The sequence below is a fragment of the Coturnix japonica genome, unplaced genomic scaffold, assembly GCF_054131305.1.
Source record: "Coturnix japonica strain WE unplaced genomic scaffold, WE-NBRP24 Scf043, whole genome shotgun sequence".
Lineage (NCBI taxonomy): Eukaryota > Metazoa > Chordata > Aves > Galliformes > Phasianidae > Coturnix > Coturnix japonica.
Window position 1 is genome coordinate 694,131 of NW_028188946.1, and position 15,855 is coordinate 709,985.

General features: G+C 61.5%; 2 protein-coding genes across 2 annotated transcripts; one reads left to right on the forward strand and one right to left on the reverse strand.

The window, feature by feature from the left end:
- Positions 1-65: 65 nt before the first annotated feature.
- On the forward strand, positions 66-8,577 carry LOC107307417 (DNA replication licensing factor MCM7). Its single transcript, XM_085531509.1, has 15 exons — positions 66-232; positions 362-438; positions 1,126-1,290; positions 1,824-1,948; positions 2,380-2,560; positions 2,771-2,908; positions 3,416-3,565; positions 3,767-3,878; positions 3,972-4,103; positions 4,271-4,354; positions 4,998-5,391; positions 5,937-6,020; positions 6,593-6,764; positions 7,358-7,467; positions 8,263-8,577. Exons 1-15 carry the CDS (start codon positions 202-204, stop codon positions 8,465-8,467), a joined length of 2,160 nt encoding a protein of 719 aa, XP_085387635.1. The 5' UTR covers positions 66-201; the 3' UTR covers positions 8,468-8,577.
- Positions 8,578-9,441: 864 nt separating this feature from the next.
- Positions 9,442-15,239, reverse strand: LOC146752617 (COP9 signalosome complex subunit 6). Its single transcript, XM_085531514.1, has 10 exons — positions 15,133-15,239; positions 14,575-14,697; positions 12,916-13,047; positions 12,295-12,383; positions 12,038-12,100; positions 11,871-11,918; positions 11,521-11,635; positions 10,894-10,986; positions 10,348-10,448; positions 9,442-9,646 (listed from the first exon to the last, which is right to left on the reverse strand). Exons 1-10 carry the CDS (start codon positions 15,215-15,217, stop codon positions 9,506-9,508), a joined length of 990 nt encoding a protein of 329 aa, XP_085387640.1. The 5' UTR covers positions 15,218-15,239; the 3' UTR covers positions 9,442-9,505.
- Positions 15,240-15,855: the final 616 nt, after the last annotated feature.

Below are 15,855 nucleotides of genomic sequence, written 5' to 3' on the forward strand. Positions count from 1 at the left end.
GGGCAATCCGATCGCTGCCATTGGCCGGCGCGCTCGCGGGGCGGGATGAGGGGTGCGGCTTGCGCGCTATTGGTCGGTCGGGGGTCACGTGGCGAGGGGTTTTCGCGCCAATTTTGTGAGGCGGCGGCGGCGGCGGGAACGGACCGGACCGGAACCGGAAATCGGGAACGGAGCGGAGCGCGGGGATCAACGGCAGCGGGAATGGCGCCACGTGACTACGAGGGGGAAAAGGGTGAGAAACGGGGGGAAAATGGCGGAAAGAACGGGAATAACGGGGAAATAACGGGGAAATAACGGGAATAACGGGGAAATAACGGGGAAACCGGGCGCTCACGGCACATCCGCCTTTATTTCAATGCAGAGAAGGCGAAGCGCTTCCTGCTGGAGTTCTGCCGCCACGGAGACAGCGGGAAACGGTTCCCGTACCGGGAGCAGCTGGTGGGGAAACCCCGTGCAACACAATTAACCCCAATTAACCCCATTAATTAACCCCATTAATTAACCCCATTAATTAACCCCTATTACCCCCCACCCTCCTTTATACCCCCCCCAGTCCCCTCAATTACCCCCATATCCCCCCTATTTCCCCCCATATCCCCCCAATTATCTCCCATCCCCCCCATTCTCCCCCATCCTCCCCCATATCCCCCCAGTTACCCCCCCCCACTCCCCCTATCTCCCCATATCCCCCCCATTTATCCTCCATATCCCCCTAATTACCCCCCACATCCCCCCCATATTCCCCATACCCCCCCAATCCCCCCCAATTACCCCTTTATCCCCCCCATATCCCCCCAATTACCCCCTATATTCCCTCTAATTCCCCCCAGATCGCCCCCAATTAACCACCATCCCCCCAATTACTCCTCAATTTCCCCCCATCCCCCCTATATCCCCCCCATTACCCCTATATACCCCTAATTACCTCTATATCCCCCTATCTCTCCAAATTACCCCCCATCCTCCCTCATATTCCCCCAATTACTCCCCTATATCCCCTCTAATTCCCCCCAGATCCCCCCAATTCCCCCCATCCTCCCTCATACCCCCCCATTCCCCTCAATTACCCCCCATATCCCCCTAATTATCCCCCTAACCCTTTAATTACCCCCATTATCCCTGCAGTCCCTGGTTGCTCACCGTGATCAGGTCGCTCTGTGGCTGCCGCTGTCTGACGTGGCCGAGGAGGACCCTGCGCTGGCGGAGGCGGCTCAGGAGAACACGCGTCGCTACCAGCAGCTCTTCAGCCGCGCGGTGCAGGAGCTGCTGCCCGACTTCAGGCAGCGGCCGGTACAAACAGAGACCCCCGAGACCCCCCCGGGACCCTCAGACCCCTCCAGGACCCCTCACCACCCCCCATCATCCTCAGCCCCCCAAGGCCCTTAATGAGTCCTATTATGCAGGACTCCCCCCCCCCCCGCCCCCTTATAACCCTCAGCCCCCCCAGGACCCCCGTCAGGCCCTGCCACCCCCCCATGAATCCCAGCACCCTCAGCCCCCCCCCCCCGAAGATCCCCATCATCCTCAGCCCCCCCAGGGCCCCCAATCAGTCTTACTATGCAGGACCCCCCCCCAGGACCCCAGTTCACCCTCAGCCCCCCCCCAGGACCCCCATCAGCCCTACAATGCAGGGTCACCCCCATAAAACCCCCCATCACCCTTAACCCCCCCCCCCCAACAAGACCCATCATCACCCTCAGGTTGTCCCCCCACAGGACCCTTCCCAACATCAGATGCCCCAGGACCCCCATCAAGCCCTGCCCCCCCCCCCACCTCTCCCATTGCCCCCCATTGACACCCCTTCCCCATTTCCCCCCCCATAGGTGACCCACCGCGATGCCCTGGACGTGTTCATTGAGCACCGGCAGCTGTTGGAGCAGAGGGGCAGGGAGGGGGGGTCCACACGCCCCCCCCACCAGCTCTACCCCCCCGAACTGCTGCGCCGCTTGTGAGTGCCCCCCCCCCTCATCCCCCCTCATGTATGACCCCATTTTATGCCCGTCCCCCCCCCATTCAGTCTATTTAGTGGGTTCCCCCCCCTATCATTCAGTATTTCCCCTCATCCTGGCCCCCCAGACCCACCCAGACCCCCATGGACCCTCTGTAGACCTCTCAAGCCTTAGTAGATCCCCACAAACCCCTCCATAGACTCCCTCAGATCCCCTAAGATGCCCATAGACCCCACATGGACCCTTTCAGATCCCCTCAGATCCCCATAGACCCCCCATAGACCCTCTCAGACTCCCTGTAGATGCTCTCAACCCCCTTCCAGACCCTCTCAAACCCCTGTAGACCCCCTCAAACTCCCACAACCCCCCCCATAGACCCTCTCAGACCCTCACAACCCCCCCATAGACCCCCCTTCTGACCCCCCCGCAGTGAGCTGTACTTCACCCCCCCGGACACTTTGAAGCCCCTCCCCATCCGTGCCGTCCGTGCCGACTGCATCGGGCGCCTGGTGACGGTGAGGGGGGTCGTCACCCGCGTGAGCGACGTCAGACCCCGTATGGAGGTGGCCACTTACAGCTGTGACCTGTGTGGGGCCGAGACCTACCAGCCCGTATGTGGGGAGGGGATGCGGGGTGTTGGGTTGGGCTGTAGGATTGGGTTGTAGGGTTGGGATGGGGTTGTTGTGTTGGAGCTTTGAGGTTGTAGGGTGGTTGTGGTGTGTGGGGTTGTGCCGTGGGGCTGAGGTTGGCTTCGAGTCCCTTCAGCCCCACAGCTCCCCTGACCCCCAACTACCCCCCTGACCCCCATCTCTTCCCCCCAGATCCAGGCTCCCACCTTCACCCCGTTGCTGCTCTGCCCCAGCCAGGACTGTGCCACCAACCGCGCCGGCGGCCGCCTGCAGCTGCAGAGCCGGGGCTCCAAGTTCGTCAAGTACCAGGAGCTGCGGCTGCAGGAGCACGTGGGTGCCCCACAGCTGCCCCATAACTACTCTATAGCTGCCCCATCGCTGCCCCAGAGCCACCCCACAGTGACCTCATAGGCCACCTCAGTGACCCCACAGGCCCCCTTAGTGACTCCATATGATATCTCAGTGACCCCCAATCCCATAGGACCCCTCAGTGACCACATAACCCCCTTTGGTGACCCCATAGGTCCCCTTGGTGATCCCTTGTTGGTCCTATAGGCCCCATTAGTAACCTCATATGACATCTCAGTGATCCCGAACCCCATAGGACATCTCAATGACTCCATAGGCCTCCTTGATGACCCCATAGGACCCCATAGGCCTCCTCAATGACCCCATGGGACCCCTCACTGACCCCATAGGCCCCTTTGGTGACCCCATAGGACCCCATAACCCCCCTCAATGATCCCACAGGTCCCCTCAGTGACCCCATAGGACCCCATAACCCCCCTCAATGACCCCATCACCCCCTTGTTGACCCGTTTCTCCTTGTCCCCGCAGTCAGACCAGGTCCCGGTGGGTCACCTCCCGCGCTGCCTTCAGGTGACGCTGTTGGGTGAGAACACCCGCACGGCGCAGCCCGGGGACCACGTGGCCATCAGCGGCGTCTTCCTGCCGGTTCTGAGGTCCGGCTTCAGGCAGCTGACACAGGTGGGCAGAACCGAACTGGGACCAACAGAACCGGAACCACCCCTGTCATCAACCCCAAAGCCAACAGAACCACCCCAAAGCCCCCCAGAACCAACCCCAGAACCACCTCAAAGCCCCCAGAACCACCCCAAAGCCCCCAGAACCCCCTCTATTGCCCTCAGAACCCCCCATCACCCCCCCACCCATGGGTGCTCCCTGCAGGGTCTCCTCTCCGAGACCTTCCTGGAGGCTCACCACGTCGTCAAGATGTCCAAGAGCGAAGATGAAGGTGGGGACGAAGAGCTGAGCCCCGAGGAGCTGCAGAAGATCACAGGTGGGGGGGCCTTAAAGAGCTTATAGGGCGGGGGGGGAGGACCCTATAGGACCCCATAAGGCCGCCATGTTGTTCCTATAACCCCCCCCCCAGAGGAGGATTTCTATGAGAAGCTGGCGGCCTCCATCGCCCCCGAGATCTATGGGCACGAGGACGTGAAGAAGGCCCTGCTGCTGCAGCTGGTGGGGGGAGTGGAGAGGAGCCCCCACGGGATGAGGATCCGGGGTGAGCATGGGGGGCTGGGAGGGGGGGGATCTATAGGGTGGGGTTTGGGGGCTGTGAGGTGGGATTTGGGGGCATATAGGGTGAGAAAGGGGACTGTAAAGTGGGATTTGGGGCTCCATGCAGTGAGCTTTGGAGTCTCATAGGGTGAAGTTTGGGGTCCCCCCCAGGTAACATCAACATCTGCCTGATGGGGGATCCCGGTGTGGCCAAATCCCAACTGCTGACCTACATCGACCGCCTGGCGCCGCGCAGTGAGTTGGGGGGGGGTTGGGGGTCTATTGCTGGGCTATTGGGTTGTGTTGTTGTGTTGTTGTGTCATTGTGTTACTCCATCTCTACCCCCATATTCCCCGAGGTCAATACACCACAGTTGTGTTGTTGTGTTGTGTTGTGTAGTTGTGTAGTTGTGTTACTCCATCTGTCCCCCCATATTCCCCCAGGCCAATACACCACAGTTGTGTTGTTGTGTTGTTCTGTTGCTGTGTTGTTGTGTTCTGTTGTGTCATTGTGTTGCTGTGTTGTGTAGTTGTGTTGTGTTATTGTGTTACTCCATCTGTCCCCCCATTCCCACAGGCCAATACACCACAGTTGTGTTGTTGTGTTTTTGTGTTGTTGTGTCACTCCAGCCATTCCCCATCCATTCCCCCAGGTCAATACACCACAGTTGTGTTGTTGTGTTGTGTTGTTGTGTCGTTGTGTAGTTGTGTTACTCTATCTCTCCCCCCATATCCCCCCAGGCCAATACATCAGTGGTGTTGTTGTGTTGTTGTGTAGTTGTGTCACTCCAGCCATTCCATATCTATTACTGCAGGTCAATACAGCACAGTTGTGTTGTTGTGTCGTTGTGTCATTGTGTCATTGTGTCACTCCAGCCGTTCCCCATCCATTACTGCAGGTCAGTACACGACAGGCCGCGGTTCCTCCGGCGTTGGTCTCACGGCGGCGGTGCTGCGCGACGCAGCGAGCGGGGAGCTGCGGCTGGAGGGCGGCGCGTTGGTGCTGGCGGACGGCGGCATCTGCTGCATCGACGAGTTCGACAAGATGGCGGAGGCCGACCGGACGTCCATCCACGAGGTGATGGAGCAGCAGAGCGTCTCCATCGCCAAGGCCGGCGTCATGGCCACCCTCAATGCTCGCTGCGCGGTGCTGGCGGCCGCCAACCCGGCCTATGGGAGGTACGACAGCAGGAGGAGCCTGGAGCACAACGTGGGGCTGCCTGCGGCACTGCTGTCCAGGTTTGATCTGCTGTGGGTGCTCAGGGACCAGCCCGACAGGGAGAAGGACCTGCGGTGAGTTAGGGGGGGATATGGGGGGGATATAGGGGGGATGGGGCAGGATATGGGGGGTGGGGAGGGAGATATAGCGGGGATGGGGGGATATAAGGGGGAAATAGGGGGGAGGAGGGGATATGGGGGGGATATAGGGGGTGGAGAGGGTGATATGGGGGGGATATGTGGGGGAGGAGGGGATATGGGGGAATGGGGGGGAATATGGGGGAGGGTGGATATGGGGGGGACATAGGGGGGTGATGGGGGAAATACGGGGGGGATGAGGGGGGTTATAGGGAGAGAAATAGAGGAGGATGGGGGGGATATGGGGGGGGATATAGGGGAGCATGGGGGGGGAGGATGTGATTTGGGGGGGATGGGGGGATATGGGGGGGAATGGAAGTGGGGTAAGGGGAAATGGAGAATGGGGGTGGGGGGAAATGGGGAGTGGGATGAGGGGCTGATGGGGTGGGATGTGCTGGGCTGTGTGTGGGGCTGTGGTTGGCTGTAGGGCTGGGGGGTCTCACAGTGGGGCAGCCCCACAACCTTCCTCCTTGCCCCCCCAGCCTGGCCCAGCACGTCACCTTTGTGCACCAGCACAGTCGGCAGCCGCCCAGCGCCTTCCAGCAGCTCGACATGAAGCTCATGAGGTGGGACCCCCCACACACCTCCATGATTCCCCATTACCCTCACTGCCCCCCATTACCCCCCATTACCCCCCCATACCCTGACTATCCCACTGCCCCCCTATTGCCCCCCATTGCTCCCCTTACCCCCATAACCCCCCAATAGCCCCAATCTCCCCCATACCCTCCACTGCCTCTCATACCTCGACTCCCCCACTGCCCCCCATAACCCCCCCATACCCTGACTATACCATTGCCCCCCATTACCCCCCATTGCCCCCCATTACCCCCATTACCCCCCATTATCCCCATTACCCCCCATTACCCCCATAGCCCCCCATTGCCCCCCATTACCCCCATTGCCCCCCATTGCCCCCCATTGCCCCCCATTATCCCCATTACCCCCCATTATCCCCATAGCCCCCCATTACCCCCATTACCCCCATTGCCCCCATTACCCCCATTGCCCCCCATTACCCCCCATTACCCCCATTACCCCCATTGCCCCCATTACCCCCATTGCCCCCCATTACCCCCCATTACCCCCCATTACCCCCATTACCCCCATTGCCCCCATTACCCCCATTGCCCCCCAGGCGCTACATCTCCACGTGTAAGCGGAAGCAGCCGGTGGTTCCCCCCTCCCTGTCCGACTACATCACGGCCGCGTACGTGGAGATGAGGAAGGAGGCGCAGGCGGCGGCCGACAGCACGGCCTACACGTCTGCCAGGACCCTGCTGGGCCTGCTGCGCCTCGCCACCGCGCTGGTGGGTATGGGGGGTATTTGGGGGGGGTATTGGGGTTATTTGGGGGTTATTTGGGGGGGTATTTGGGGGTATTTGGGGGGGGTATTGGGGGGCTTTGGGGGGTATTGGGGGGCTTTGGGTGGAGTTGGGGAGCATTGGGGAGCATTTAGGGGCTTTGGGGGGGTATTGGGGGGCATTTGGGGGGTATTTGGGGGGGATTGGGGGTCTTAGGGGGTATTTGGGGGGATATTGGGGGTATTGGGGGGTATTTGGGGGGGTATTGGGGGGCTTTGGGGAGTATTTGGGGGGGTATTGGGGGCTTTGGGGGGTTTTGGGGGGCTTTGGGAGGTATTTTGGGGGGCTTTGGGGGGTATTTGGGGGGGTATTGGGGGCATTTGGGGGCTATTTGGGGGGTTTTGGGGGGCATTTAGGGGCTTTGGGGGCTGTTTGGGGGGTATTTGGGGGGCTTTGTGGGGGTATTGGGGGGCTTTGGGGGGGTATGGGGGAGCATTTGGGGGGCAGTTGGGGGTATTTGGGGGGTCTTGGGTGGCCCTGTTGATGATGATGATGATGATGATGATGATGATGCTGATGGTGTCATTATGGCGGTGCAGGCCCGGCTGCGCCTGGTGGACGTGGTGGAGAAGGAGGATGTGAACGAGGCCATGAGGCTGATGGAGGCGGCTCGAGATTCACTGCAGGGACACGGGGGGCAGCAGGGGCTGTGAGTGGGGGCTGTGGGGCTGGGGGGGGGCTATGGGGCTGGGGGGGGCTATGGGGCTGTGAGTGGGGGCTGTGGGGCTGGGGGGGGCTATGGGGCTGTGAATGGGGGCTATGGGGCTGGGGGGGGCTATGGGGCTGTGAGTGGGGGCTGTGGGGCTGAGGGGTGGTCTGTGGGGCTGTGAGTGGGGGCTCCATTGGGCCCTATGGGTCTGGGAGGGGTCAGCACCATTGGGGGTGGGGGGCATCAGCTCCATTAGGATGTCCTTGTTGGGTCTAGCTCTGTGCTGTCCCTATGGGGTTTGGGCTGTCCCTATAGGGCCTGGTGTTGTGCTATTCCTATGGGGTTTTGGTTAGGGCTGTCCCTATGGGGTTTGGGGTTTGGGTATCTTTATAGGACCTGTGTCAGTGCCTCCATTGGGGTGTCCCTATGGGGCCTGGTGTTGTGCTGTCCCCATGGTCTATGGGGTTGTGCTTTCCCTGTGGGGTTTGGGTTGTCCCTATGGGGGTTCAGACTGTTCCTATGGGGTTCAGACTGTCCCTATGGGGGTTAGGGCTGTCCCTATAGGCCCTGGGGTTGGGATACCCCTATGGGGCCTGGTGTTTTGTGCTGTCCCTATGGGGATGGGGCTGTCCTTATGGGGTTGTGCTTTCCCTATGGGGTTGTGCTGTCCCTATGGGGCTCAGACTGTCCCTATGGGGCTCACACTGTCCCTATGGGGTTGTGCTTTGTTCTATTGCTGTGTGCTGTATCAGTGCAGGTCAGTGCCCCCCTCACCCCCGTCCTCTCCCCCCCCAGCCCCCCCCGCCCGTCGGACGCCATCTTTGCGGCCCTTCGGGAGCTGTGTGGTCCGTGCGGCCGCTCGCTGCGCGTGTCCAAGGGGCTGCAGCGCTGCGTGGCCAAAGGCTTCACCCCGGCGCAGTTCCAGGCCGCGCTGCAGGACTACGAGCAGCTCAACGTGCTGCAGCTCAACGCGGCGCGCAGCCGCATCACCTTCGTCTGAGGGGGGGTATGGGGGTCTATGGGGGGTTGAGGCCTATGGGGGGTCTATGGGGGGGGATTGGGGTCTATGGGGGGGTTGAGGCCTATGGGGGTCTATGGGGGTCTGGGGGGGTATGGGGGTCTATGGGGGGTTGAGGCCTATGGAGGGTCTGTGGGGGTCTATGGGGGGTCTATGGGGTATTGAGGCCTATGGGGGTCTATGGGGGGTCTAGACTACGAGCAGCTCAACGTGCTGCAGCTCAACGCGGCGCGCAGCCGCATCACCTTCGTCTGAGGGGGGGGTATGGGGGTCTATGGGGGGTTGAGGCCTATGGGGGGTCTATGGGGGGGGATTGAGGTCTATGGGGGGGCTATGGGGGGTTGAGGCCTATGAGGATCTGGGGGGGACTAGGGGGGTCTATGGGGGGTCTGGGGGGTGTTGAGGCCTATGGAGTGTCTGAGAGGGTCGGGAGGGGGGAGGTTGAGGCCTATGGGAGGGGTCTGAGGGGGGGGTTGAGGCCTATGGGTGGTCTGGGGGCATTTATGGGGGTCTTTTGGAAGGATGGGGGTGGCCTATGGGGGTCTGGGAGGAAGCTGAGGCCTATGAGGGGGTCTGGGGGGATTTGGGGAGGTCTGGGGGGGTTGACGGCATCTGTGTGTGGTCCCCCTGTCCCTCGTGGCATTGACATTCACCTTCCTGTCCTTTGTGGGACCCCCACCCTTCATGGCAATGGGATCCCAATCTCTTATGGGACCCCTCCCCATCCCTTGTAGCGACCCCCATTTTGAGTGACAGTAGAAGCTCCCATCCCTTATGGGACCCCCATCCCTTATGGTAGAACGACTAGCCCCCCCCCCCCATTTTTTATAGGGATCCCTATGTTTTGTGGGCCCCCCATCCCTTATAGGACCCCCCACCCCTGTTACCTGTTCTGGGCGCCATTTTAGCCCCCAACCCCCCCCCCCTCCTTCCCCCTGTCCCCACACAAGACTCTGTTTGTTTGTCGAGGCTTTTACTGAGGCAATAAAAGTGCATTGGGTGGATTTTGGGGAGGGGTCGTTAGAAGAACAGGCCCCTCATGCGGCGCCCGATCCCCTGCCGGTCGTACAACACGTTGAACTTGTTGACGAACTGATTCATGGTGTTGCAGGTCTTGGTGATGGTGCCCAAATAGGCCATGAGCCCCACGTCGTTACATTGCTGGGGGGGGGAGATTAAAATAAGGGGGGGGGGCGTCACGGGTTGCGCCGGTAGCTGCAATACCACCACGCCACCACCGGGGGGCGCTGTCACCTGCAGTACCAGCTGCGGCCACTAGAGGGCGCTGTGGGCTCCCTGCAGTAGCACCATGTGGCCACAAGAGGGCGCTATCCCTTGCAGTACCAGGCTGAAGCCACAAGAGGGCGCCACCACCTCCCCCATTACCAACCCATATCCCCCCCCACAACCCCAATAACGCCCCATAGACACCACCTGCCCCCCCCCCCCATACCCCATAACCACCCCATAGACCCCCAAAAACTCCCCATTACCGGCCCCACTTTGCTCCCACCCCCAGCCAGGATACCATTACCCCCCCCCCCCCTTCAATATCCCACCCCCTGTGGGCCAACCCTAACCCTAAATCCACCCCCCCCATCCCCCAAGTTTACTCTCCTTCGAGCCCCCCCCCCCCCCCCATCTTAAAGCCCCTCCCATACCATTAACCCCACCCTTTTAAAGCCCCCCCTCAATATTTGGCTCTACCCCATTCTGAAAGCCACCCCCCACCCCCCCCTTAAAGCCCCCCTTGGCTCCTCCCCTTTCTGATGGACAACCCCCCCCCTTTTAAAGCCCCCCTCCCCAATATTTGGCTCCACCCCCCTCTGAAGCCCCCCCCCCTTATTGTGCCCCCCCCTCACATCGTAGAAGTCTGTTTTGAACTTGTCTGTGCTGAGGACGGGCAGGCAGTGACACAGGGCACAGGCCTCGCGCAGGATCTCGTGGTTGAAGGGGACGGCTCCTATTGGGGGGGGGGGGCACACACAGCTTCCATTGGGACCCTGCTCCATTGGGAGCCCCCTGAGGACCCACCCCCCCCGTGGGCATCACTCTACAGGGACCCCCCCCACCATGGGGGCCTCTGTCTATGGAGCCCCCCCCTTTGTGAGTATTCCTCCTCCATGAGGACCCCCCTTCTATGGAGACCCCCTTTTACGGGACCCCCCCCCCTATTGAGACCCCCACTTCCATGGAGACCCCCACCATAGGGTTCCCCCTCAATGTGGACCCCCCCCGTATGCTGACTTCCCTCTATGGAGACCCCCCTCTATGTGGAGCCGCCTCTATAAGGAGCCCCCCTCTATGAGGACCTTCTCTATGGGGACCCACCCTCTATTGGGACCCCCCCACCATGGGGCCCCCCCTCTATGGAGACCCCCTCCTCTATGGACCCCCCCCCCACTCACCGCTCTCTGCCGCCCTCACGTACTCCAGGATGAGCCTCACTCTGCTGTGCAGCATCTTGATGGCGCTGTGCTGCGCAATGAGATGCTCGGCCACTGGGGGGCGACACTGAGTCAACGGCGCCGCACAACAGCGCCCCCTGCTGCCCCACAGCCCCCTATGCACCCTATAACCCCCCCACCCTACACCCAGACCCCCCCAGACCCCTTTAACCCCCATCCCACCCCCCCAGACCCCCCAGTTCCCCAGCCCAGACCCCCTTTAAGCCCCCAAACCACCTTTAACTCCCCACCTCCCCCACCCAGACCCCCTTATAACCAACCCCAGACCCCTTTAAACCCCCTCAAAGCCCCAATCTCCACCCCCAGACCCCCCTTTACCCCCCCAGACCCCCTTAACCCTCCCAACTCCCCCCCAGACCCCCAACCTCCAGCCCCAGACCCCCCTTATCCCCCCCAAACCCCCTTTAGCCCCCCAAAAACCAACTTTACCTCCCCATCTCCACCCCCAGACCCCCCCCCTTTACCCCCCCAGACCCCCCCTTTACCCCCTCCAAGCCCCCTTTACCCCCCCATTTCCACCCCCAGGCCCCTTTTATCCCCCCCCCCAGCCCCATTTCCCCCCCCCACCGGTGGAGTTCTCCCCGCTCCCCGTCGCCGTCATCCTGGCCACGTGATCCACCCCGATCCGTTCCGCCTCCTCGGTGGCCAAAGTGTAGGGCAGCTCCGCAAACAGCATCGTGGCCTTTGGGGGGGGGACATGGGGGCCTATAAACCCCATATCCAGCCCCATAACAACAATAACACCCCATAGAACCCACCTGCCCCCCCCCAACCCCATTACCACCCCACAACCCCCCCATAGACCCCACAACCTCCCCCATTACCACCCCATATCCCCCCCATAACCCCAATAACGCCCCATAGACCCCACCTGCCCCCACCCCACACCCCATAGACCCCCAAACCCCCCCCATTACCTCCCCATTAATGATGTCAATCACCGACTCAAAGACACTGACTGGAAGCTGCAAGGATAGCGGGGGGGGGGGGCTTCAATATGGGGGGGTCCACAAAAAGGGGGACGGGGGGGTCCCTCCATTTGGGGGGGGGTCCCATTGTGCCCCCCCAACCCCCCCCAACTCACGTCAGTGTGTTTTGTCATCGGGTTCAGTTTGAGGAACAGGGGGCTCTCAATGATCTCACACACCTGGGGGGGGGGAGGCAAGATTTAAGGGGGGGGGGGGCATGTGGGGCAGTGACCCCCCCCCCAAATCAGCCCCATAGGGCCCTACCTGCCCCCTGCCCACCCCCATAGGGCCCTACCTGCCCCCTGCCCACCCCCATAGGGTCCCTACCTGCCCCCTGCCCACCCCCATGGGGCAATATTTGCCCCCCCCCCACCTGTTTGTGCACGTTGATGTCTGCAGGTTCTGGGGGTCCCCCCGTCGTGTACCAACCCAGGAACTCCAGCTCCTTGAACACCTGCTTGACTGGGGGGGGGGGTTTAAATTGGGGGGTGGGGAAATTAGGGGGGGGGTCTCCAGGATGGGAACATTGGGACCCCACAACGATCCACCCCAAGACCCCACAGTCACCCCATATTCTACCTCCCCCCACCCCGCCAGGGCCTTCTGAGACCCCTTTAAACCCCCCCAGGCCCCCACCAGATGCTTTCAGGACCCCTTTAACCCCCTGAGGTCCCCCATCAGACCCTCAGGACCCCCCCTGGGACCCCTTTAACCCCCAAATGTCCCACCCAAACCCACCCCCCAGACCCTCAGGACCCCCCCAGGACCACTTTAACCCCCCGAGATCCCCCCTAGATGCCCCCGAGACGCACAGGAACCCCCCAGGACCCCTTTAGACCCCCAAAGATCCCCCCCAGACCCTCAGGACCCCCCCAGGACCCCTTTAACCCCCCAAGATCCCCCCCTCCAACCCCCCTGGACCCTTCCAAGACCCCTTTAACCCCCCGAGGCGCCCCCCAACCCCCCCCCCCAGGCCCCCTTTCCCCCCCCTCACACTGCTCCTCCTTGGTGTAGTAATACTCCTTGTCGATCACCACGTGCCCGTCCACGCTGTGCGCCAGCAGCTCGAAGGAATTCATCACCTCAATGCTGCGACCCTCCTGCCGCCCAATCAGGGCCCCGATCACTGCGGGGGGGGTTGGGGGGACAGTGAGACCCCCATAGAGGGCACCGCGACCCCAGACCCACCCCCCCCATTATGGGGTGCATGGAGCCCTTTGTGTTATTGCACCTCCTGGCCACCAGAGGGCGCCCTTCAAAGACCCCATTGTGTTATTACACCCCATGACCACCAGAGGGCGCCCTTTAAAAACCCCATTGTGTTATTACACCTCCTGGCCACCAGAGGGCTCCCTTTAAGGACCCCATTGTGTTATTACACCTCATGACCACCAGAGGGCGCCCTTTAAAACCCCATTGTGTTATTGCACCGCCTGGCCACAAGAGGGCGCCCTTTAAGGACCCCATTGTGTTATTACACCACCTGGCCACCAGAGGGCGCCCTTAAAAACCCCATTGTGTTATTACACCTCATGACCACCAGAGGGCGCCCTTTAAGGACCCCATTGTGTTATTACACCCCATGACCACCAGAGGGCGCCCTTAAAAACCCCATTGTGTTATTACACCTCATGACCACCAGAGGGCGCCCTTAAAAACCCCATTGTGTTATTGCACCGCCTGGCCACAAGAGGGCGCCCTATAAGGACCCCATTGTGTTATTACACCTTTTGACCACCAGAGGGCGCCCGTAAAAAACCCCATTGTGTAATTACACCTCCTGGCCACCAGAGGGCGCCCTTTAAGGACCCCATTGTGTTATTACACCCCATGACCACCAGAGGGCGCCCTTAAAAACCCCATTGTGTTATTACACCTCCTGGCCACCAGAGGGCGCCCTTTAAGGACCTCATTGGGGTGCATGGAGCCCTTTGTGTTATTGCACCCCCCAGCCACAAGAGGGCGCCCTTTAAAGCACTATGGGATTTTATGGGGCATTAAAGGGTCTTTATGGGGCGCCATGGGCTGTTTTGGTGTTGCAATGGGGTCTCTATGGGGTCTTTATGGGGCCTCCTTGCAATCTTTAAGAGGCCTCTATCAGATCTCTATGGGGTCCCTATGGGGCCTATAGGGGTCACTATGGGATCACAATGGAGTCTCTATGGGTCCTCAATGGAGTCCTTATGTGGCCTCTAGGGATCACTATGGGACCTTAATGGGGTCACACTGGGGTCCCTATGGAATCCATATGGGGTCCCTTTGGGTCTTTATGGGGTCTCTATGTTGCCTCTAGGGGTTCCTATGAGAACACTATTAGGCCTCTATGGGGACCCTACGAGGTCATTATGGGGCCTCTAAGGGTCGCTATGGGACCTTTATGGGGTCCCTATGTAGTACTATGGGTTGCTATGGGGTCCCTATGTAGTACTATGGGTTGCTATGGGGTCCCTATGTGGTGCTATGGGGTGCTATGGGGCGCTATGGGGTGCTATGGGGTACTATGGGGCACTATGGGGTACTATGAAGCGCTATGGGGTACTATGGGGTGCTATGGGGTCCCTATGGGGCGCTATGTGGTGCTATGGGGTACTATGGGGTGCTATGGGGTCCCTGTGGGGCGCTATGGGGCGCTATGGGGCGCTGTGTGTCTCACCCTGTCCCGGCCGCCCCTCCTGGCACCTCATTCGGATCCAGTGGTCGGAGATGTTGAGGATGACCAATGGGTGCAGCGCCACCGCGACACTGCCGGGAACACCCCCAGCCATCACAGGGGGAGCTGAAAAGGGGCGGAGTCACAGCACGGATGGGCCAATGGGAAAGCGGGGATGGAGGGGGGCGGGGCCAGGAGGTGGGTGTGAATGGGAGTGATGCGGGTGTGAATGGGGGAGTGGTGAGAAGGGGGAGGGGCTCTGAGGGGGTCTGGGCCAATGAGGCCTCAAGGACGGCAGGGGGCGGAGCCAACGTGGGAAAGGGGGCGTGGCCAAAGTGGGTGTGGTTGGGGTAGTACAGGGGGCGGGGCTACAGGTGGGGTCGGGTCACGTGGTGCTGCGGGCGGGTCACGTGGCGCTGTGGGCGGGGCCAGGCCCGTCATGGCGGCCATTAGGCCCCAGTTCGGGGCGCCCCGCACGGTCCCGGTCTGTTCCGGTCCCGGTTCCCACGGAAGGGCCCGAGTCCCAACATGGCGGCTGAGTGGCGCTGAATGGGGCCGTACCTGCCGCGTCCACCTCCATCCCGGCGCCGTTGCTGCCCGCGGACGGCGCTGCTCCTCCTCCTCCTCCTCCAACAGCCGCCGCCATTTTCGCCGGACGCCGCCGCACTGCGCATGCGCAGCCGAAAGGGGCGGGGCCTCGAGCTGCGCGCATGGTAAGAGCGCGAATCGTACTGCGCATGTGCAGAACGAGCCGGATCCTTCGGGACGCCCCCCCCCGCACTTGCGACCTTTGACCTCGGTGTGAACCGGAAGTCCCGAAGCGCAGCCCTGAGCTCCGCCCCCCAGGTAACCCCAAACATCCGGTTTAGGCCTCACGGCCTCCAGCAGGGCCCGTTTTGGGGTAAATCCGCCCCATTTCGGTCCCAAACCCCCAAAGAAATGAACCAGCGCCATTTTGGGGTGAGGTTTATTGCGGGGCTGGGGGAGGGGCGGCCTTGAGCAGCCGCAGCGGCACCATGAACGGGTTGAGGGGACAAGGCCCCGGCGGTTTCCATGGCGACGTGTGGGGGGCGGGGCTGTGGGGGCGGGGGGGGCTGCGGGGGGCGATGAGGGAAATAAAGGAGCCGCGAAAATGGCGGCGAAGGGCGGGAACGTGGGGGAGGGAACCGACATGGGGGGGAAGGGACAGCAACAGGGACAGCAGCACCGCGGCCTCTGGGGGGACACAAACACAATGACCCCATAGAGCCCCACAGCCCACAGACACACATAGAGCACCCCCAT